At 45.8% G+C, this 21495-nt stretch overlaps 1 protein-coding gene across 3 annotated transcripts in view; it reads right to left on the bottom strand.

Annotated features, from left to right (window-relative positions):
- Positions 1–1217: 1217 nt before the first annotated feature.
- The window catches only part of NALCN (sodium leak channel, non-selective), a 308717-nt gene continuing 288439 nt past the window's right edge, over positions 1218–21495 (bottom strand). For all 3 annotated transcript variants that reach the window (XM_025874689.2, XM_025874690.2, XM_073894331.1), the window contains 13 exons: positions 21354–21428; positions 20450–20569; positions 17402–17470; positions 16337–16485; positions 15376–15469; positions 13648–13780; positions 12864–12979; positions 10843–11000; positions 7379–7529; positions 5440–5589; positions 3597–3714; positions 2558–3069; positions 1218–2371 (listed from right to left, as the gene is read on the bottom strand). In XM_025874689.2, coding sequence (XP_025730474.2) covers positions 2876–3069; positions 3597–3714; positions 5440–5589; positions 7379–7529; positions 10843–11000; positions 12864–12979; positions 13648–13780; positions 15376–15469; positions 16337–16485; positions 17402–17470; positions 20450–20569; positions 21354–21428 — 1527 coding nt within the window. In that variant the 3' untranslated portion in view covers positions 1218–2371; positions 2558–2875. The remainder of the gene's footprint in view (positions 2372–2557; positions 3070–3596; positions 3715–5439; positions 5590–7378; positions 7530–10842; positions 11001–12863; positions 12980–13647; positions 13781–15375; positions 15470–16336; positions 16486–17401; positions 17471–20449; positions 20570–21353; positions 21429–21495) is intronic.

Here is a 21495-nt window from a genome sequence, read left to right as displayed (position 1 = left end):
TATCAGGAGGTGAAAAGAGACCATGTGAGTGGGATTCTCATCTTCACCCTAATTTCAATTAGGGATGCCCTGCTTCAGCTTGGTTAATATTTTGGGAACTTTTGAAGGACCCTGTTTGAGAAAGAGCACCACTGCCAAGCAACCAACTGAAAACCACTTATCTATAGTCTGCCCCTTCCTAAAAAGAAGAAGGCAAACACATCAGTCAACTGGCTTTGAATATGCTTTTGCTTAAGGCTTTATAACTGGCTTTTCTTCTACATGCCCTTATCTTATTCAGCTTGGACAGTCACTGAAGATGGGTGCTGCTCTCAACCGACCACGGAGAATAGAGTGAGTAACATCGGTCCGGCCATTCTCTCCATCCCTGTGAGTCCCCTTGAATTGCCATATGTGCAATGCGTGTGTGGTCTGGTCTCGTTGGGGGCTCTGGGTCAACTATTCTGCCCCTTATGCTTTCTGGTGTGCTTGGAACCAACAGCATCCTTTAATCAAAGGCCGTGGTGGCATGATGAGAGGATTACTATCAGTGTCTGCCTCCCTAAGGATCAGGGAATGTTGTGGCCGAAGTTTTCCCATCTGCATAACCGGACTCTTTACATGTTGATGAAAAATCTAAGAGGGGTAGCACTTACCTTCTCAGCTTGCTCTGTGCTCTGCTGGCTTCAGGAAAGAGTAGAGATGAGTCCCACAGAAATTCTTTGGCTGTCTCACTGAAGTGAAAATGTAGGGTGCTGTGACTTCAAATGCACTGCTATTTGGCCCTTTGCTTCACTGCAGAATGAACAACAATGATGTTCCGCTGAACCCCAGTTAACAGACGTTGTAGGAAGGACTCAGCAGTTTTTTGAGAATGAAGCTGTTTTACTCAAGTGTAACGAGCCAAAAAATAAAATCTCGTTTTCATGCAGCACGAGTACAGGCCATTGCCTGGGCCATGTGAGATCCTTTTCTATTTTATTGTGGGTTTGGAAGGTATTCACTCAGCCTTATGGGCACACATGTGAAAGGAACATTCTGGCTTAGGACTGAACTGAAATGAAGATCAGGGACAGAGTTTTGCCAACTAATTATAGACAGAATATTCAAATACCGAGTTTGCAAAGTGCCTGATTCCTAATGATCCTGCCCCCAAAACCCCCTTCCCTCCTTCCACACACGAGAAAGGGTTTAGAAATGACCATCAACTCAGAGTAAATTCTTTTACAAAGTGAATATTTATTTGATTTGCTTATGTACAAAAAGTAAACTCCAACTGAACATAAAACCAAATAAAATCTCTTTTGGCCGCACTGACTTTAATTACCCATTATCCTAGAGTCACAATTAATCCTACAAACAATAGATGGTACCACAATGTTACATTTGTTATACAGAAAGGATTCGGCTATTTTAAGAATGTTAAATAGAGAAAAAGAGATCATAAAGCAACCTGCTGTGTCAAAGGACTCGGAGATCATCACTCCATTAAAAGAAATCATCGAAACAGCAAATCTCCAATCAAAAATATAGTTAAGCGCCTGGATGCACTTCTACTTGGTTGACCCAGCATAAGAGGCCCAGGTACTTTGTAATCGTGTCGCATTTTAATTTTCCCAGAGCACACGGTGTGTGAAACAAATACCCCTGAGTTGTGGGGTCCCTAAACTGTGAGTTCCCAGCAGGATTTTACAAAGTTGCCATTATTTTCATAGAAGAGTCTGGTAGCAGGGAGTCATTTTGAATTGAACATGGAACTGGTGTGTTGGGATCAACTCATGATATCTTTGCTGACTTTATGGCAAATCGGACACACCCTGGGTAGGAAATGTAGCCAATTGATAATATGACACACCTGAAAGATTTCCTTAATAAGCTGAATCATGTAGTTTTACCCTTTTTGCTAAACTTAGCTATTAAAAGGCTTAGAAAGAAACTCAACATCTTTATGTAAGCAAGTCCCTCCAGCGATCTATGTACATGTTTGTTTTAAACCAGTTGGCTCCTTGGGCCAATTTCTTTGCCTAGTCCCTGCACACACAATTCTCTAGGAAGCAGGCGACGGTTTCATCAGAGTGACTGAGGCCAGAGATTGACTTGGTCTGACCTCTAAATATCTTGTGCAGATTTTTAAGAATAACATGAGAAAAAGAACATACTTTTAAAAATTCAGAATCTGTAGTTTGTAAAACTACTATCATTTTCGTATGAGCTCAGTGCTGACCTTTTCAGATCAATCGTAAATAATAAATTTTCCCACGGGAAGTATTTCTAGTGGAAGAGGGAAAAGCAGGAACTAAAGCTGTAGCTTCGGCACCATGACTATCAGCCGCTTTGGGCTTGGCTCTGTTGGGGGTGGTAATACTGCGCGCGAGAGCATCTGAAGATACACCTTAGTTCACGTAGACAGGGTGTATGATGTGTTTGAATGGTCTACAGCATCTGAAGATACACCTTAGTTCACGTAGACAGGGTGTATGATGTGTTTGAACGGTCTACAGCATCTGAAGATACACCTTAGTTCACGTAGACAGGGTGTATGATGTGTTTGAACGGTCTACAGCATCTGAAGATACACCTTCGTTCACGTAGACAGGGTATATGATGTGTTTGAACGGTCTACATCTAGTGTTGGGCAATATTACAGATACTACCACCAGGCGAATTTTCTTGAACACCCGGTAACAAGCCCTCGTGCGCACAGCTACCACAGACCAAGTGTTTACGCCCTCCTACGGCAGGACAAAAATCCACTTAAAAAAAAAAAAAATCTCGTGACAAGGTGGAATTAAATGACGTCTCCAGTCCGGACTGCTCACCAGCAGATGTTAGACCGTAGGAGGACAGTGTCAGAAAACAGTGTTCCCCATGAGACCCTGCTCGGCGCTGCGTCCACCTAAATATCCAGAAGGTCATCGCCACTTTCGTCACTCTCCACCGTCAGCTGCCGGGTCCACCATTTCTTAACCTCGGAACCGCACGACGCCGTGTCGGTCATGGGGTTCATTTTGCACACAACAGACTTCATTGTTGTGCGCCCTGCAAATCGTAAGTTGACCGAAGACACTGAGTGGCTTATTGGTTTGGGTGCTGTGGAATTGACAAGAGTCCTATGAGCAACTCGGAGCTGTTCACCCCTGTTCAAGCCATTCCCAAAAAGCGGTGATCCCCCCAGCAGTAACAACTAAACCAGTCCTGCTAACCACGCCCCCCCCCAGGTGGTAAGTATGACCCCCTCCCAGCTCTCGGTTCTTTATATTCATAAACTTTATATGCATGGACTCGAAAATTCTGTTCGTGGGCAACTAGTAATACCATTCGAAAACACGCTACCCGCCCACCACCGCGCTTTGAGATAATCACAAAAAAACTTAACCAAAAAATCACTAAATGTTCCAATCTGGGCAAATATAAGTGTCATAGAAATATGGGTGAGTAGGTGTTTCTTTAGTATATACAAAGACAGAATATAAACACAAAGGAAAAGGACAGATAGTGTAAGCAGTAGTGAGAGGAGCCTAAGGAACTGGAGAGGCAGACCTGAACTTGAAATCCGAGACCCAAAGCCCACCGAGTGTAGACACTGAGTCAGTGGAGAAGGGACCCAGGGCACACACCTGAGGGCAGCCGCCACTGCCCGAACTTCCTTTGGGGTTTCCCGGGGTCTGTGGCGTCCTGCCGGCTTCCCCCTCTGTCCGACAGCGTAGGGCTCAGGAGCTGCTGCTGGCTGCTGGTCTGCACGGGGCGAGAGTGAGGCAGTCAGGGCTCTTTCTGACCGCTCTGCTCCCCTTCTGGCCTCTGCACTGGTCTGGACTCTCATTTTATGGTAAGAAAGGAAGAAAGTGCCATAGGAAAACAGTACCGCAGCCGCAGAGTGCACAATGGGGAAGGGTGAAGAGAAAATGGGTTCAGAGAGTCCAGAAAAGTCAGAGTCACCGCTGCACGTGAAGAGACGCACAATTCTCCAGGTAGCGCCTTCTCCGGGCAGCCCTCCAGGGTTCCCCCACTCCCACAGCTCCGCCCCACCCCTCGCCAGCACCTGGCGGGGGAGGGGGGTCGCCACAGACCAGGAAGGAAGGGGGGCAGCAGGAACTGTCCGGTTTGGCGGAAGTATATTCTTCCCAACCTGGAGATCAGCCCTAGCCTCTCTGCAGATAAAACTCTACGGCAGCGCGGAGCCCAAGGAAGCTTATACCAGTTAAGACTAATTCAGAGAGAATGGCTGAGACTCTCCACACCTTTTACACTCTGTGGTGCACCGTCACCTTCCTCTCTCCTATCAGTGTCTTGGTCTTCACATCTCTTCGGTATCTCCTCTTGTTTTTTTTGTTACCTCATGGGCTTTTTTTCTTTTCTTTCCTTTATTTTAGAGCTCTGCAATCATCGCTTTGCCAGCCTCATCAGCCCTGCCTGGCTGGCTGGCCCCGTCTACCCCTGCTCCGCGCATCCTCACTGCGGACAGGTGGCAGGGCCACTGTCGAAGCCTCTATGTTCACCCCTCCCCCCATCCTTCTGCCCCTCCGCCTTTGCTGACTGTCCCTGCACGAGTCCCTGGGGTCGGTGGCAGATGATGCCTACGTGTTGGGATCCAACAACATGAAATCCACTCCAAACTGGGCTATGGAACAAGAGGTCCCCTTGGAGCATCCCGCCGGGCCGCCGAGCCTCAGGCTTCAGTATTTACCGCGGAGCTGTATGGGCTGTGTCTCTGCACACCACGAAGCCCGACCCTGCCAGGGCGCTCATCTCGGGAAGCTGGATCAACTCCAGCCGGGCCACGAATGCGCCCTCATGAAGGGCAGGACTTCCTGCCTGCTGCTGGTCACCGCGCAAGGCTCTCCAGGGTGCCCGCGCCTCTCTGCGCATTTGTATGGACATGGACATTGCGTCTGGAAATGGAAATAAGCTGCACCCTAGTAAAAATGTCCTCGGGCTAATCCTCCTGAATTCCATATGCTCTTCCGATGCCCAACTAAGGAAGGACAAATCCTTAATGAGTCTGACTATTTAAGGAAGTTGGTGGCCAATTACAAACATTTCCACTGATTCTACTACAAGTTCCTCTGACTTGGTAGAAGAACGTATTTAGGGCAGAGTTTCCGGCAAACCACGTTCTTCATGTAATATCGCTGGACTCCACTTAAGACCATAGAGATGCGGTGTTAACTCTTTAGACAAAAATCGACAGAACTAGTGAGTTCAGGGCATTCACCCTTTTTTTTTTTTTTTGTATTCATACAACTCAGAATCAGAATCTTTTGAAACAACCCCAAACGATTCCAAGTTGCAAAGATCCAGACACAATCTGGATCAACATGTTCCAGTTGTTTTTAACTTAACAAACTTCCAATTAGAAATACTGTCACCTTGTTTGAAATGGCTATGTGAACAGCACCAATTTATTTTTTATTTTTAAAAATGCACCTAATACCCTTGGAGGAAGGACGCCTCATACCGTACCTCAGGTTGCATATTATTATCCTGACTGTTAGCGTTCATGTCCTCACTGGGCTGGGTGGTCTCGATACTGGGGGGATTCAGGAACCGGCTCAGCTCCTGCTGTTGGCTCTCTCTCAGGCTGTGGATGATGCTGCAGGACTGCTGTTGTTTCTATGGAAATATGATTATTCTCTCGGTAACAGAAAAATCAGCCCAACGTCCCCCCGGCCCCCCACCATTCAAATCATATTTTCTTCTCTCCTCCCCAAAGAACCTGTATGCTTGGTGACCTCTTTGGAACTTCCAAGTAAGGATGCTTAACTAATTTCCCTATCACACTGCTGTGAAGGAGGGCTTAGAGACTCCCCAACCCATGCTCATTTGCATAACAATGGGAATAAGTATGTCCATTGATACAGCTCTGTTGTACTTAAAATAGAATTTTTGAATCGCTAATGGAGGCGTTCTCTTTTTTCCCTTCTTATTTTGCTCTGTGCTCATTAAACCAGTAGTGAACACCCTTTTCCTCCGGGTTGTTAGAAGCAGAGAGCCTCGGGTGGATGGGTGAAACCCTTGCTCTTGCCTCGGTTCTTGGAGAGGAGCAGGCCAGTCTGTTTTGGCACACACTCGGGAGCCCAGTCTGGTGCTGGTCCAGCTCCCCGTGCCCTCCTGGGGCCCCTGGGGGGAAGGCTGGATCGCTAGAGTGAGCAGGGCTAGGGTCAGCTGTGACTGTGGCTTTGCGGTAGGGGCTTGGGCTGTTTCGTTTCTCTGGGGACCTTTTCTCCTCCAATAGAAAGACGTATTTCCTGCAGCGGGTGTTGTTCTGAGAAACAGGATTTAAAGAGTCTGTTAAATATATATATTTAGTGATTAATTTGATTTTTTTCCTCTGTGAAGGGTAAGTCAAAAACATTCATAAAAGTAATTATCTACTAGAAATGCCTATTGTAAACACGATGTATGTCAACATAGTATGTGTTCATTGATTTATGAGTCAGAGAATCTTATAAGCTTGTAGTTCTGAAGGCAGCAGACAGATCATTAAACTCCCAGGAGAGGTGGCCTTTGTTAAAGACCAAACAATATTATCAATGGTATGGTGGAATTGTTAGAAACAATTTAAAAGTAGTTTTGTAAATTCAGTTGCCACACAACATGTAGAGATCTTGGGCATTTTGAAGAGTTGAGTTTGATAAATGGAGATCACAAATACATTAGTATCAATAAACTGCCTTTTTTTCCCCAAGGAGAGAGAGCACCGAGCGGGGGGTGGGGGGGTGGGGGGGGGGGGGGGCGGGGGAAGAGGGAGAGAGAGAGAGAGAGAGAGAGAGAGACTCTGAAGCAGGCCCCATGGCCAGCATGGAGCCCGATGTGTGGCTCGATCTCATGACCCTGAGATCATGACCTGAGCCAAAATCAAGAGCCAGACCCTTAACCGACTGAGCCACCCAGATGCTCCTCAGTAAACTGCTTTTTAAACATTCATGTTCTATTATAAAAATGTGATTCAATGGGAACGTCTTATGGACTCTGCTAGAGAGGGCACAGCTGGGTCTGGACTGGAGCTAAGGTGCAAATCAGCACGTGGCCATCACAAGGGGATGAAGCTGACATAGTTGAAGGGCCACAAGGCTAATCACAGGAGGATCTCATCCTGTTGCTCACGAAACTGTTTTCTCTTCTTTTTTAAAGATTTTATTTATTTATTTGAGAGAGAGAAAGAGAGCATGGGGGGAGGGGCAGAGGGAGAGAGAGTCTCAAGCAGACTTCCTGCAAGCAGGGAGCTCGACGCGGTGCTCGATCCCAGGACCCTGAGATCACGACCTGAGCCGAAGGCAGACGCTTAGCCCACTGAGCCACCCAGGCGCCCCACCCCGCCCCCAAAGCTCTTTTCTTTTCTCCCTCTTCTTCCTCCTTTGAGAGGAGGAAACAAAACCCCAGACACGTCCAGTTCACTCACAGCTCGGATGCGCTTTAAGCACTTTTTCAGCCACATGCGGATGGTCTGCTTGGCCACCTCCTCCTCGATAGTGTACTCCAGCTGCTCCCTCGCCAGCAGCTCTTCCAGCTGCAGACTCTTCCGGATGTCGACCGACCGGTAGGACAGCATGCTGGTGGGGGGACACGACAGCAGTCCAGGTCTGACTCCCCCGGGACTCCGACCGGTGGATACCTCAAACTCCAGGGAGCACATCACTCAGTCCAACCACGGTAGCGTCCCTGTGCCACCGGACTTGCTGGGGGACATGGGCTAGTTATGTCACCTCCTCTGTAAGACGGGGACACTCATGATACCCACCTTATTAAAGGACTGAGTTAATACTTGTGAGGTGTTTACAGGAGTCAGTGCCCTGTAAGTGCTTGTAAAACAAAAGATCCAGGCTGGGCCCTCATCTACATTATCAGCTGCTTAAGGCTCTGGACCATTCCCTGTAGAAGGAAGAGTGCTCTCTCTATACGTTGGTCACATTTGGTCACATTCAGGTACAGTTGGGGATGGGTAACAGGCTTGGCCAAAGGTCAGGCTTCCTGCTCCCTCCCCTCCCCCCAGGTCCCTCTCTATTGATCTCTTTTGTGCCCCTGGATCCTCCTCATTTATTTTGGTGGGTGCCAAGTCGCTCCCATTCTGACCTTGGCACAACAGCTCCAGGCAGTGGCAGATGAAGCCAACACAGCCGACAGGTAGCCTCCTCAGGGCCCCAGGGCAGTCAGACACTCATACTGTACCCAGGCTGAGAGGTCCACAGCCAAAGGAGAATGCGGCCCTTTCTGCAGCTCGGCGCTCCCCGGTGCCCCCACCGCACCCCAGGTTAGCACTCAGCCCCTGCCTGCCTGTCTGTGAGCTCAGTGCCACCTCCGCGGCCCACGTCACAGCATGGAGGTGCTCAGGGGGCCTCCCCAGGCAGCCCTGGGACCTTCTCCTTGCTAAGGCTCTTCCCACCGTGGAAGAAGGAAACGTGTTTGCTCTTCCTCTCATCCCTGCCTCATCCAGAATCTCGTCACTGCCAAACTGTTTTCATCATTTCCTGAGCTATAGGGGCAGGGAGGGGCAAGGGGCGCCCCCGTCAGCTTCGCCTGGGTCCACTCCATCAGATGCCTCACCGGCTTCCAGAGAGGCTGAACGATAAAGCGCTCATGACAGCGGTCTGTCTCCGTGCTTCCCTTTGAGCCTAGACACGTTTGTCACCAGGAGGAACAACTTGGTGACATTCTGAGAGAGACGGCATCCTTGGCTAATCACACGTATTTTGTGCCTCTTTTTCTGCCCTTTAGCGTGCTCCTGGGAGAAGTGAATAGTGGGAAGTAAAACAATGAACTTGCAAGAACTTCTCCCAGGTCCTTCCTGTTCTGACCTTTTTTTCAAGTTTCAGTCACGAGCGTATTTCTGTGTACCTGAGTGCTGCTGAATGCGAGCCACCACACCCACCACTTAACCTGTCAGATACACGCAGCATGATGAAAACAGGTACTGCTAGAGGAGGGCCTGGACTTTTCCCGTGGGTGGGCCTCTTCGAGAGTGGAGCCTAGGGGACTTTTCCTAGAAGAACTTTTAAATGCATAAAATAAAATACATACGATTACAAAGGAAACCAACTCTATTGAAATACAGTTCTCATATCTTCTTAAAAAAGGTGATGACAAAATGGATAAAGAAGATGTGGTATAGACATACAATGGACTATTACTCAGCCGTAAAAAAAAGAGTGAGATCTGACTATTTGCCACAACATGAATGGACCTAGAGGGTATTACGCTGAGTGAAATACACCAGACAGAGAAAGACAGATACCATGTGATTTCACTTACATGTGGAATCTAAAAAATAAACAAAGCAGGGGCAGACCCATAAATACAGAGAGCAAACTGGTGGTTGCCAGCAGGGAGGGGGCTCGGGGGATGGACGAAGCAGATGAAGGGGAGTGGGAGGCACAGGTTTCCGGTGTTGGAATGCATCAGTCACCGGGATGAAAAGTATAGCGTAGGGAATCTAGCCAATGATGCTGTGATGGTGGTGTTTGGTGACTGGGGTTGCCTACTCTTGCGGTGAGCATAGCATGACATACAGAGTTGCTGAGTCATCGTGTTGTACACCTGAAACCAGTGTAATACTGTGTCGACTCTACGTCGATAAAAAAAGAAATAAAATTAATTTTAGAAGATTTTTAACAAGATGGTGACACAGTAACATAAATGCTTCTTTATTATTGCTTTAACTACTAACATCTAGCTGAGGTCAAATGACCACGATAACTTACAAGTGCCGGCGAGTGTAAAGGATATCTAAGCTACCAGGTGTGTCAGTGAGGTGCTCCGAAAATACCTGTGATTTCTGCTGGTGACAAAGACGCACGTATTGTTAGGATGCTTGTGGTTTGTCGCCTGCATTCATCACTGAGGAAAATGCTGCCTTTCAGGGAGTGATTCATGAAAATAAAGATGTGATTATTTTCAAGGCCATGGACCTCAGGATTCTATGCATGGATTCCTGTTTAAAAAGGTGTTATGGATTGAATTGTTTTCCCCCTAAAAAATTAGATGTTGGCGTCATAACCCCCAATACCTCAAAATGTGATCTTATTTGGAAAGAGGTCACTGCAGAGGTGATTAGTTAAGATGAGGTCGTATCAGAACGGGATGGCTCCCTAATCTAATATGAATGGTGTCCTTATAAAAGGCAAGACGTGGATACATGCAGGCACACGCAGGCACATGGGGAGAACCACACATGAAGATGGGGGCAGAGATCGGGGTGGTGTTTCTACAAAGATGACGGGCAAAACCCCAGAAGCTGGCACAGATTCCCGCTCACAGCCTCAGAAGGAACCAGCCCTGCTGAGCCCCTGAATTCAGACTTCTAGCCTCCAGGACTATGGGACAATACACTTGTTTAAACCACTGAGTTTATGGTATTTTGTTCCCTTTGTCCTGTTTGGGTGCTCACGGAATGGAAAATGTGGTTTGCCATCCAAGCGGGGGCAACCATCACAGAGCAGCCTCACGAGGGAGAAGATCTGCCCATTAGCCCCGGCTTGACCACTGAGGCTACGTCACTGAGCAAGTCACACGACTCTCCGGGACCAGATCGTTCCTCACAAAACGAGGGGCGGCCACTCTCCCCGAGGCCCCCTACCTCTCCCCGTCAGGAGCTCCCCAGTCAGTAAGGGGCAGTTCTGGGGATATCAGGCCACTGCTTCCCCCCGCTCCTGTGTGAGGCCCTCATTCAGACACGGTCCTTACAGGACAGTGACAAGGCCACTCGGAACCCGAGCAGCGCAGCCTCGCCTCATCACCTCAGGGGGTGTGGCATCTTGGCTTATGAACCTCCTTGTTGGTTGTGTTTCACAAGGCCTTGAATGGCCCCGGCTTCGGGGTCCTGGACTCGGGTCAGCTCTGTGACACGCAGTTGGGAAGACCCCTTCGTACCTGAGGACGTCGTGGAAAGTGACGTCACCACCATTATGCAGCCTCTCCATTTCGTAGCACATGTGCTTAAACAGGAGCTTGTCTTTGTCCAGATCCACCTCCAGCCTCCCCCGCAGCAGCCTCAGCAGGAACTTTACCCGGAAAGTCGGAATCACCCCCTGGCGGGCAGAACACAGTGACTGGTAAATCATCTTCAGGCCGTAATGATTCACTTGGGGTTCTGTTTTCACAGAAAAAAAAAAAAAAAACACAAAAAACAAAAACCACCCAGAATGCCAGATTTTTTTCTCAAAAGGTAGGTAGCAAGGGAGTTGTTGGCCTCTCCGGAGGCTGCTGAGGGTGTGTGCCTGAGAGGAGCACCACACTGAAAGCTGAGCCCTTGGATTTTCTGCTGGAGCATCCCCGGTTCTGTGGGATCTCAGAACACAGCAGCCCTGGGAGCCTAGGAGGGAACCAAGCAGGCCCTCTGCCTCCCTAGCCTCGGCCCTTGCTTTGCCAGACTCCTCTTCTCCCGCCTGTTTCACTGACTCAGCCCCTGCTCATCTGTTTCTCGAAAACACATGCTGAGTGGGTTGGTAATGCGTTATCACAAAAAAGCAGAACATTCCCAGGTACACGATCCTCCTCTTCACTTCGCCCGGATGCCACAAACTTCTAAACACTCGTTCTAAGTGGTTCTTCTAGGGAATCATCACTCTCGTTCAGGTCTTCTCCATAATTAGAACAATTACATATAAGAGAACTTGGTCAGAGCAGCTCCAGGTGCCGAAAATCGAACACATGTTGCTCCCTCACAGGCAACACCACCTAGCGTCTGTGAATTCAGGCCCTGGGCGAGAGACAGGGGCAGGGGCAACTCATGAATTCCTGTCAGTTACTGACACCTTAACCCGTGACCGGTGGTGCTATTATTGCTGTGTATGTCCAAAGAAAGCAGGTTCCTGCAGGCAGCCATCTTGGAACTGCAGGTGGATCGAGGGGAGATGGGAGAGCCAGGCCAGATGGCCACACGTGCAGGCCACTGTCTCAGAGAAAGCCCCCTGAGCCTGGTCCTGGGGAACAGGGGGGAGTCAAGAGAGGGGGGCAGAGGGGAGGGGAAACCGGGCATTGCTGTGCAGGCCTAGCTTGGCATGCCCCTTTCCTCAGCCTGTTCTGGCTCCGTGGTCTTCACGCCCTCTGGGAACTCCTCCTGCAATGATTTCTGGATCTTCCCTCCAGATTTTCCCACAGTTGAGCTTTCCTTGGTTTTCAGAGGTTGGGTCTAACAGCCCCTCCCCAGCCAGACCATCATGGCCACCCTGCTAACGTGGCCTGCCCCCCAGTCCAACCCATCTCGACTTATTACCTTCTGCAAAGTGCTCATAGCTTCTCGAGGTAATAATACTAATTATAGTTATTGTTTCACTTTTTATTAGAACAGAAGCTCTGCGAGCACGGGGGCCGAATTTCCACGGTGCTCATCGCTATACCCCCGGCGCCCAGGTGTCTGCTAGGGTGAAGGAGGAGGAGGGAGAGGAGCAGCAAGAAGGAGGTGCTGCCACTTTGGCTAATTCTAGGAAATCTTGGGTAAGCTTTATGATGAAAGCGTTCAGATAATAAGTCCAAAATAATTAAAAATAATAACTTTCAGAAACCACTCAATAACTAACTAAGACTGCAGTTGGTGGCTGCCTGTGGCTCTGTGCTGCACCATTGCTCTGGTGATTTGAACTTCACCCCTTCTCCTGCCCCCAGCCCAGGGCTGGTTTCTTCAGAGCTTCCTTGGTTTCCCTTCCTTGGTAACTTTCTGAATGTCCAAAGAAGAGGACGTCCATGGTTGGACAGGACATGAGGGGGCCCACTCTGTCCCTCTCCCCTCCCAGCATATTCTGCTGAACAGTCAATGGCGGCTTTCTACAATTCATCAATGGCCAGTCCAAATTCAGTAGATGTCCCCTGGTGACAAAAGGACCAGTTAAACCGTTGAGGGAGGGCAATGAGTCTCTTTGGGGTGGGCATGAAGAAGCAGCCCCCTTTCCCACCTCTCGTTTATCATCCACCATATTCCATATGATTTGAAAGTGGCGAAGATCGTTGTAACTTAGAAGCTGGTCCTCCTCCGTGGAATAAAACAAGGAGAAATTCTCCACAATGATGGCTAAGAAGAGAAAGAAGCAAAGTGGAGAAGTTAGATAATTAGGCTAATGTGTCATTTTTTAGAAAGAGTAAAACATCTATTATAAATAATGGATTTTATCACCTACATTTTAAGCCAAATCTTTAAAGTGCTTTTAGTGTGTTTTCCAAGTTGGCATATGGTTACACTTGGACTACGCTATTTATCCACCTCTTGCCTTTTCCCAAAACATGAGGGTCATGAGCAAAAACAGACCTTCTGTGTGTAGAGATACCCATGCCAACTGGCTTTCCCTCTTAGTTGACGGTTCCAGGGCAGTTTGTAAAGGTCAGATTGGGTTCTGGGTGGCCCCACACCTGGGTGAACACCGTGTATCTTTCAAAAACATAACTGTGATCTTTCGAGGCCCTAAAGGTAGCCCTCCCTGAGATCTGTTCAACTCAACGCGTGAGAAGAGCTCTTTTGAAATTAATGATAATTAATAGGACAACTCCTGAAATTGCAATCAACTGTCATTTACATGCCTTTCAAAGGTCTTTTCAGCTTCTGGATTGAGAGGCAACAATTTATAATTAATGCTGTGAAACACTCGCCCCAAGCAATCTGGGATAATTACTTGCAAATTGTACGTAATTATCTAAGTACCTGAGCTTAAGGATATTAAAACATATTCAATGAACATCACTTACCTACAAGCAGATTTAGCATGATGTAGGCAATGATGACATAAAATGAACAGAAATACATAAGTGCCCCAGCATAATTTCCGCAGTCGGTTGCCCAGTATGTGAATTCATCTGGAGTGCAAAAGGGAGGCTGGACCTGCAGGGCCACGGGGGACAGTGAGGAGGTATGAGAGTGTGCCCGCTGTGGTGGGGGGACTATTCCTCCGCACAGAAAATATAATTAATTTCAAGTTAGTCTCTCAGAAGCCACACACATCACCCTTGGCAAAAATCAAAAAGAGTATTTCATTTATTTTACACTTCCAGTCTTGGAGAATCCCAAGTTCATTGCCATTTTAGAAGCACAATGAAAATGAACCGGTTTCTTCCAAGAGACATTCTTTCTGTCACCTCCACTAGTCCTGAATGCTAAGTAGTCACTATGATGGGAACTACACAAAGTCAAAGAAAAAGGCATCTAAAAGACTTCTCTGACCTAACTAATGGGTTAAGATTTATGAAGATTTGTTATACGTAGCAGACTCACATTCAAACTGTGTAAGAAGAAACCAGTAATCCTCATTCTTGGAGCACATTTCTGGGACATTACAGAAGAGCACAAGGCTCAGGTTATCAAAAGCCTCCCTGTCCTCAGTGGCCCAATAAAATGCCAACACCTCTGAGAGACCTGGTCTCTTTCAGCGAGAGAGACTACATTCCCATAGCACTCTGCTTGTTCTTTATTTAGAATTTATTTAATCCTGCCTTCTATTATATCTGATTCGGTAAATTCTGTCCCTGTTCATTCACGCATAGAGTTCTTTAGCTCCTACCATGGGCTAGATTTCTACCCAGCGTTGGAGACAGACAAGTCTAAGCAAGACATAGACTCTGTCCCTTCTTCATGTTGCTGCCGGTCTAGAGCTCTATGGGAGCCACGGACTGCATGTGGCTGTTAAAATGTAAATGTACGTTAATGAACATCAAACACTGTTAGATAAGATTTAGAATTCAGTTGCTCAGGTGCACTAGTCACATTTCAAGGGCTCAGGAACCACATAGGGCTACTGAATGGGAAAGAGCAGATTGCCAGCAGCATTGCTGAAATTTCTCCTGGACAGCGTTGTTCTTGAGGTTGTGAGGGAGGAAATACAGATGAAATAATCAAGCCAGTAACTCACTACAGTTGGGGTACACGCTACAGAGGAGAAACACGGAATGCTGTAGGAACATAGCACCGCAGTCTTAGCGTAGGGCGGGACTCCTGACGGAGCCAATGTTGCACTGGAGATGGGAGGGACAGCGAGGAGGACAGAGGAACCAAAGGGAGGGTGTGGCTCAGAGCCCGGCTGTAAGCTCCTTGAGCATGCGCTGGAATCATGGGAGACCTAGCACCTAGCATATGGCCCAGTATAAAGCAGGTGCTCAGGGAATATCTGTTGAGTAAATTCAGTTAAAGAAGCAGAACTCCCCTGGCTGTACTTGACTGCCAAAATGTTAAAGCTAGGAGGGAAGGAACAATGTCCACATAATTCGGATTGCCAAATGGAACTACAATAACTCAAGCTGGCTTCACTGGATATCCAAACACTGTAATGGAAAAGAATGCAATTTTATGAACTAAACGGCCAGGCTATGTGTTTTGTACACAAAGTCTTCATGCTAATGAGGATGATGCTTGCCAATGTGGCATAGCGAAGAGTTTCATTTGGTTCTAAGTTGGGGCACTGTTAGGGATGAAGAGAAGTTTACCATACAGTCATGCATAATCTTATTCCAGTCTTCGCCTGTGACGATTCGGAATAGTACAGTGATGGCTTTCCCCGCTGAAGAAAAGTTGGCATGCCTATGTAAGGAAGAAAAACCAGAACGTGGGTAATACGGTTTGTCATGAAGTAGTAAGGTGTCCCCACTAAAAGAGGCAGCTTTTGGAGCAAATTTGGTTGCTAAGTTACCATGTCTAAAGGCTATACCCTCTTAATTTGCTTGTTATTCATACTTGCCCTTAAGAATAGCTGTCTGAATAACCCAACCCTAGCATGGTGCCGCCAATCTGCGGCCATGCATCTTGAATCACTGAGGGTCCCAGCTTTGACAAGTAAAAGTGATTCCTTCTTTCACATGGAGCTATAAAATGCGGAGCTGCCATGGATCAAGTAAGTAATCTCTGCAACAAGACACAATTGTATTTAATTTGTTGAGTAATTACTTTTTAAAAAACATCTACGAGGCGCTTCCACAGAATTTAAGATAATCTTTGAAAAATGCTTTTCATACATAGTAACCACTTTGGGAGTTAGGACTTCTCATGTTTGGCTTTAAAAAGAAAAGAAAAAGGAAAACCCAAAGTCATCTTAAAGTGTAATTAAAAAAAGAATATATTGTTTTTTGGCAGTAGATGATCTGGACAGAAATTCGCCAGGATATTACAAGTGGTTATTCCTGCATGGTGGTAGATTTGGAATTATGGATTTGTGTTACATTATGGGAATATTATGGAAATAAGGTTCCTAAAGTCAATATGTAGGTTTTTTTTTAATTAGAAAAATTTGATTTAAGATTTGGCCATTTTATTTTGTTTTCATTTCCAACTGATCGCTTCCCCCTTCTCTTTTGTCTTCAACAGGCAAAAGTCAATTGGATTTTTTATTCATGATTTCATGACTAAGAAAGTTTGCTTGATAAATGAATAGAAAGATAAATATACACCCACCTGTTAATATTCTCTCCATATTTCACAGTACCAAATAAAACAACTCCAGCAAAAGCATAACATAAGAGCAATAGGAACATCCCTACTATGATGAAGAAGCTTTTATACATGCTGACGACTACAGTCAGGAGGAGCATCTTCAGCGTTACCTGTAGATGAAGATGGGGAGGAGAAAATGAATATTTAATTCACTTAACAGGGCCAACCTGGGAAGTGAATGACAGGTACGCAGGTTGGCACAAGAGTGACCTTCATTTGACAATTGCTTTGAATTAATTCTTATTAAAGGGTATTAAATCTGAATATTATTCAAAAAAACAGAGAAATTCAACTTGTATTTCAAACTGTTCAGCATTTTCAGCCAAGTTAATAAAAGCCCCTCCCTAAAATTCCTAGCTTCCTGTTTTCTCTTCTCTTGCTGCCTAAGTCTCTATGAGGAGGGCTGTCCATTTCTGGCCTATCCCATCACGTAGACAGGATTCTTCCACAAACAGATGTTCACAGAAACAAGCCTAAACAATGACAAAATGCTAAATAGCATCAAACATTGAATGTACTAAACATGTGCATTTATGGAATGTTTATGAAATGATGTCACTAATGAAAAGGGAAGCAACTTTAAAAAGTGACAAATAGATGCCGAGTGTATGCGTGAACAAGAAAAAATATGAAGAAATCTGGGATCACAGAATCATGAAGCTTCATTAAGGATTATTTTTCTTTGCAGTAAAATAACTTTGTTACAAATAAAAACAATAAAAATAAAGAAGTATTAAGAAGACTGTTGGCTTTTGCTTTCATGCCCAATATGTTATCTTTAGTTGATGATTGAGTTCATATAGCAAATATGAAGAATAAATAAAACAACATAAATATCAGGAAACATATCACAAGATAACTAAGCTACTGATTCATTTTAATATTTAATATTTGCTCATTTGGACTTTGGATGACCAGCAATTTGTTAACTTCCAAGACCGAGAAGGACAGCTGAAGTCAATTAGGCTTCACTCCTTTTTTCTGTGCATATGTAACCTTTGATAGTGTCCTTTACAACGTACTCACATGCTTTCCACAGATAGAGAAAAACCGGAAGACAATCACGCAGGCACCCATCATGTAGGTATATGCGTTCTGAAGTTTAAAAAGAAGAGAGCCACTCATAATGTGCACAAAAGATCTTGTTACAGTTCCAGTTTTCATTTTAAGTCTTCTGTGAAGTCTACTGAGTAATTAGTTTAATAAAATGTGAAATTCTTATAAGAAATTTATCTTTAAAAGGTGTTGAAAAGGTCACTGCCAAAACTCATGAATAAATATTAGCTATAAAATCAAATCTTAAATGAAACTTCGCTCCCTGTTTTGCTTAGCTGAATTCTGTATTTTAAAACTTATTTTACATAAAATAGTGACCAGCTCCTTTGAGGAGCAAGAAAAACGTAGGGTACCAATGCAACATGAGGAAGCCAAGTGAGACCGGAAATGCAGGACTCCTGGCAAAGGTGGAGGTGTGGTGTTGGAAAAGATGGCGGGAGGTCAGCTTTCCCCTCTCTGTAGGTCTCTGGAGACTCTGGAGACCAGCCAGCCACATTCCTGTAAGCTGATTTCAGAGATGTCTACCTTGCCCAGAAACACATCCAGCTCATTCTTCAAGTGTGCGATCGGCAGCAAGAGATGACTGGGTCTGCTTTATGACTAAGAAAGCTTCATCTCGGAAACAAAGATCCCATCAGCTAGAACCGCAATAACAACTGTGGCATTAAACTCATGCCAAAGCATGATTTTTCTCAAGGAGCCTTGCCTAGCCAAGTGACAACAGTCACATATGGGCCCCCAGGAAGGGGGTCCGGTGATATTCTTGAGGTAGAAGGAAATGAATGTGTCTACACAGAAATAACTTTGGATGGGAACAAGGACTGCATCTTCCTTCACAATAGACCACTGCAAAATTGCACGGAGGATGAGCATCCTTCCAGAACTGGAGGTTCTTGGAGGAGAACAAAAGTGGTCAGGGAGAACAGGCAAGCTGGTCTTTTCGGTGTGAGATGTCCTCTCTGGGACATCTGGAATTGGGAAGCCTGCTCTACTCTTCTGCTTGGACCAAGTCGCTTTTGGCTCCATTTGTCTAGGGAAAGATAAAAACATGGACCTGGCTGCCCCTTTCTACATTAGTTCCAAATCTGTTATAGATGGCTTCTCACCTTGCATTCTGGAAGAGACGACACCCAATGGCTTCTACGAGGATGACGCCCATCCTTTGCCAGGTCCCAAGAGGTGCCATCCAGATCTCATGCCGTGTTCCCCTTGCTCCTTCTACTCCAGGCACTGTTTCCCTCCCGCAGCGTTCCATCATAGGGACAGCCGCTGACATGCCCCTCGTCCTACAGACTGAACCCGGCAGCCATCATTTCTGTAGGGACAGTTTCTAGGATCTCTCTGACGAAGCCACCTCCCACTACCTTGTGTCATCCCAGGAATACGTGTCTCTCCTCCATCTGCCTCACTATGGCTGTGACTCTCATTGACTTGGGAGCCTTCCATGAATGCCTACCTGCAGCTGTCCCAAAGTCCCCCCAACCTCTTGATCATGACTAAATATTCTGCCTTAAAACTTTAAAATAAAACGAAACATGCCTTTGTTTTGTTCACTGCATTCTTCTCCATTCCCAGCATGGTGACTTGCACATCTTTAGTGATCAAAACCATTTATCGTTGGAGGAAATGGATCAGGGTGACTGAGAGCCCACCAAGGCTTGGCACAGCCCCTGACACTGAAGTGACAGTTGTTTTAAGAAGTACACCCAATACCTACCTGCCAGAGCACAGCAATTTCATACGAAAGCACGCCCTCTGTAATGTGTAAATGGGTTCTGGGTGTGATGGATCTTTTCTGGCGTGACTCTAACATTGGAGAGGATCGGAGAATGGATAGAAGAGAGCAGGGAAATCTGATAATATTACTTTTGTCTGGGATCAAAGAAGACTAAAAAAAGAAGGTCCTTATAAGAATGTGTTATGAGTTTGTGTACTCTTTACAGTTAGAAGAACTTCACGTGCTTGATCTCTATAATGCTCATACGGAATGGATAAATTATGAAGTTATATCCCCAAGTTCATAGCAGGGAACAAAGGATCACTGAAGACAAATAACCCGATCAAGGCTGGAAAATGGTGGAGCTCAGAGTAGGGCCTTCTAGAGCTATGCTGTCCAGGATGGCAGCCACCAGCCACATGTGGTTACTGAACACTTGAAATGCAGGGAGTCTAAATTAAGATGTGCTATAAATGTAAAACACACACTCAAAGATTTAGTACAAAAAAAGGATGTAATCTCTCTCCTGAGTATTTTTATATTGCTGACATGTTAAAATGATAATATTTTGGATATGGTAGGTTAACATAATTAAGTTAACATCACCTGTTCCTTTTTTATTTTTTTAATGTGGCTCCTAGAATATTTGAAATTATATCCATGGCCCCATTTTGTTCTTATTGGACAACACAGTTCTAGATCTCAGTCAAGCACACCCACGGGTATAGATTTTGAGCTGGACCTCAGACTACATGGAAGGTGGAGGCATTTTAGGCAAACTAGTGAGAACTCAGGTAGAGACACTGGGAATGACGGGTTTTAGAGAAATGGCAGCTGGATGTCAGTAGGAAATAAGGCAGCAAAAGTGCCTGAGAATTCCACTGTGAAATACTGAGTAGAACATAGTGGCATGGATGCTACACTTCAGTTCACAAAACTGGGTTTGAGCCTTCTGATACCAGCTTGTATGTGAATTTAGGCAGGTCTCATGATCTCTGTTTCCATTGTTGTCTCTCTCTCTCATTTTTATCCTTTGGGAAAATGAGAGTTAAACCAGAGGTCTTAAAGGTTCTTCTTCTGATTCACCCACTCTCGGACTCCGAAGGGCCAGATTTTGTCTGTGGGAAGAGTGTGGGGGGTTGTGTGCGCAAGCTCGCCAGAGGGCCCGTCACGGGCAAGGACGGATGTAGGGAGGTTCATCTGACACTTGAGGGTAGGCTGACACGGACTGAAATGAGACCGGAAACAGGGTTACCTGAACCCAAGTTATCAACTAAAATAAACTTGAATTACATGCATACCAGGAGGGCAAAGTGAAGTACCACCCAGACCACACCAAGTGATGTCACCAGCAGGTCATATCGGTTTCTTCTGCTTTGCCAGAAGCCGGCAGGTGACATTGCTATGATCTTCATCGTAACCTGGGGGAAGATAAGGAAGACAGTAAATAGAAGCTGAGTGTTCAGCATATATTTAAATGTGCCTCACATTTTTTAAGGAGGTAGGAACCAAAGAGAAGAGGCACATTTTTTAAAGGAGGTAGGAACCAAAGAGAAGAATTTATTACCAAGAGATAGATAGATGGATAAAGATACAGAGATATAGAAATAGATCTATCTATCTAAATTTTAAAGCTTGGTAGGTTACAAATCTATATTCTCCGGCTCTTTTCTCCTTGTTTTATGACTAGTTCTGATAGCAGGACGTTTTTCTTCCTCAAGTAAAAGACCATTGATTTTGGGAAACATCAACCAGTACAGGGTGAAATAAGAATCTGCTTGTATTTCAAAGAAGATTGCACTGGAAAGTGATATTATACGGACCATATATTAAAATAATCCTCTCTGGGCTAACTCCCTTGGCCACAACATTGTGATTTGAGTCCCTGAACAGGGACTTTGTGGTTTGTGCAGTTCGCTACAAATATTTGAACTCACATAACCAGACAGGCCAACATTCAGATACAATAATCAACAGCAGTTAGCGATTTCTGCCATTAGGCAAATCTGACATATAAAGTGAAATCTTTGTTCACAGCCCCATAAGGAAAATACCTTACGAGCATGCCACCCCTCTCCCCCCCCCAAAAAAAAACTTCAAAAACAATGGAACACAGAGCTGAACATGGGTGCTATCAAAGGAGGTCACTGCTCTACTTTGCAATGCCCACTGCAGCCCCCAGGGCCGGCTGGCTCATTACTGTACCTCTAGAACGAAGATGAAGGTGAAAACAACCGACATTGTTGCTAAAGGAACGGTCACTGGGTCCTCCACGTCCCACTGTAAGAGAAACAGCGCACTGGTCTTTGTCTGCATCCATCAGACCCATCAAGACCTTCCTCTCTTT

Source organism: Callorhinus ursinus, unplaced genomic scaffold (genome assembly GCF_003265705.2).
Source record: "Callorhinus ursinus isolate GAN/ISIS: 27379988/994484 unplaced genomic scaffold, GSC_fseal_2.0 scaffold7, whole genome shotgun sequence".
Taxonomy (NCBI): domain Eukaryota; kingdom Metazoa; phylum Chordata; class Mammalia; order Carnivora; family Otariidae; genus Callorhinus; species Callorhinus ursinus.
Note: the sequence above shows the minus strand (reverse complement) of the source record. Positions and strands in the feature narration are given on the sequence as shown.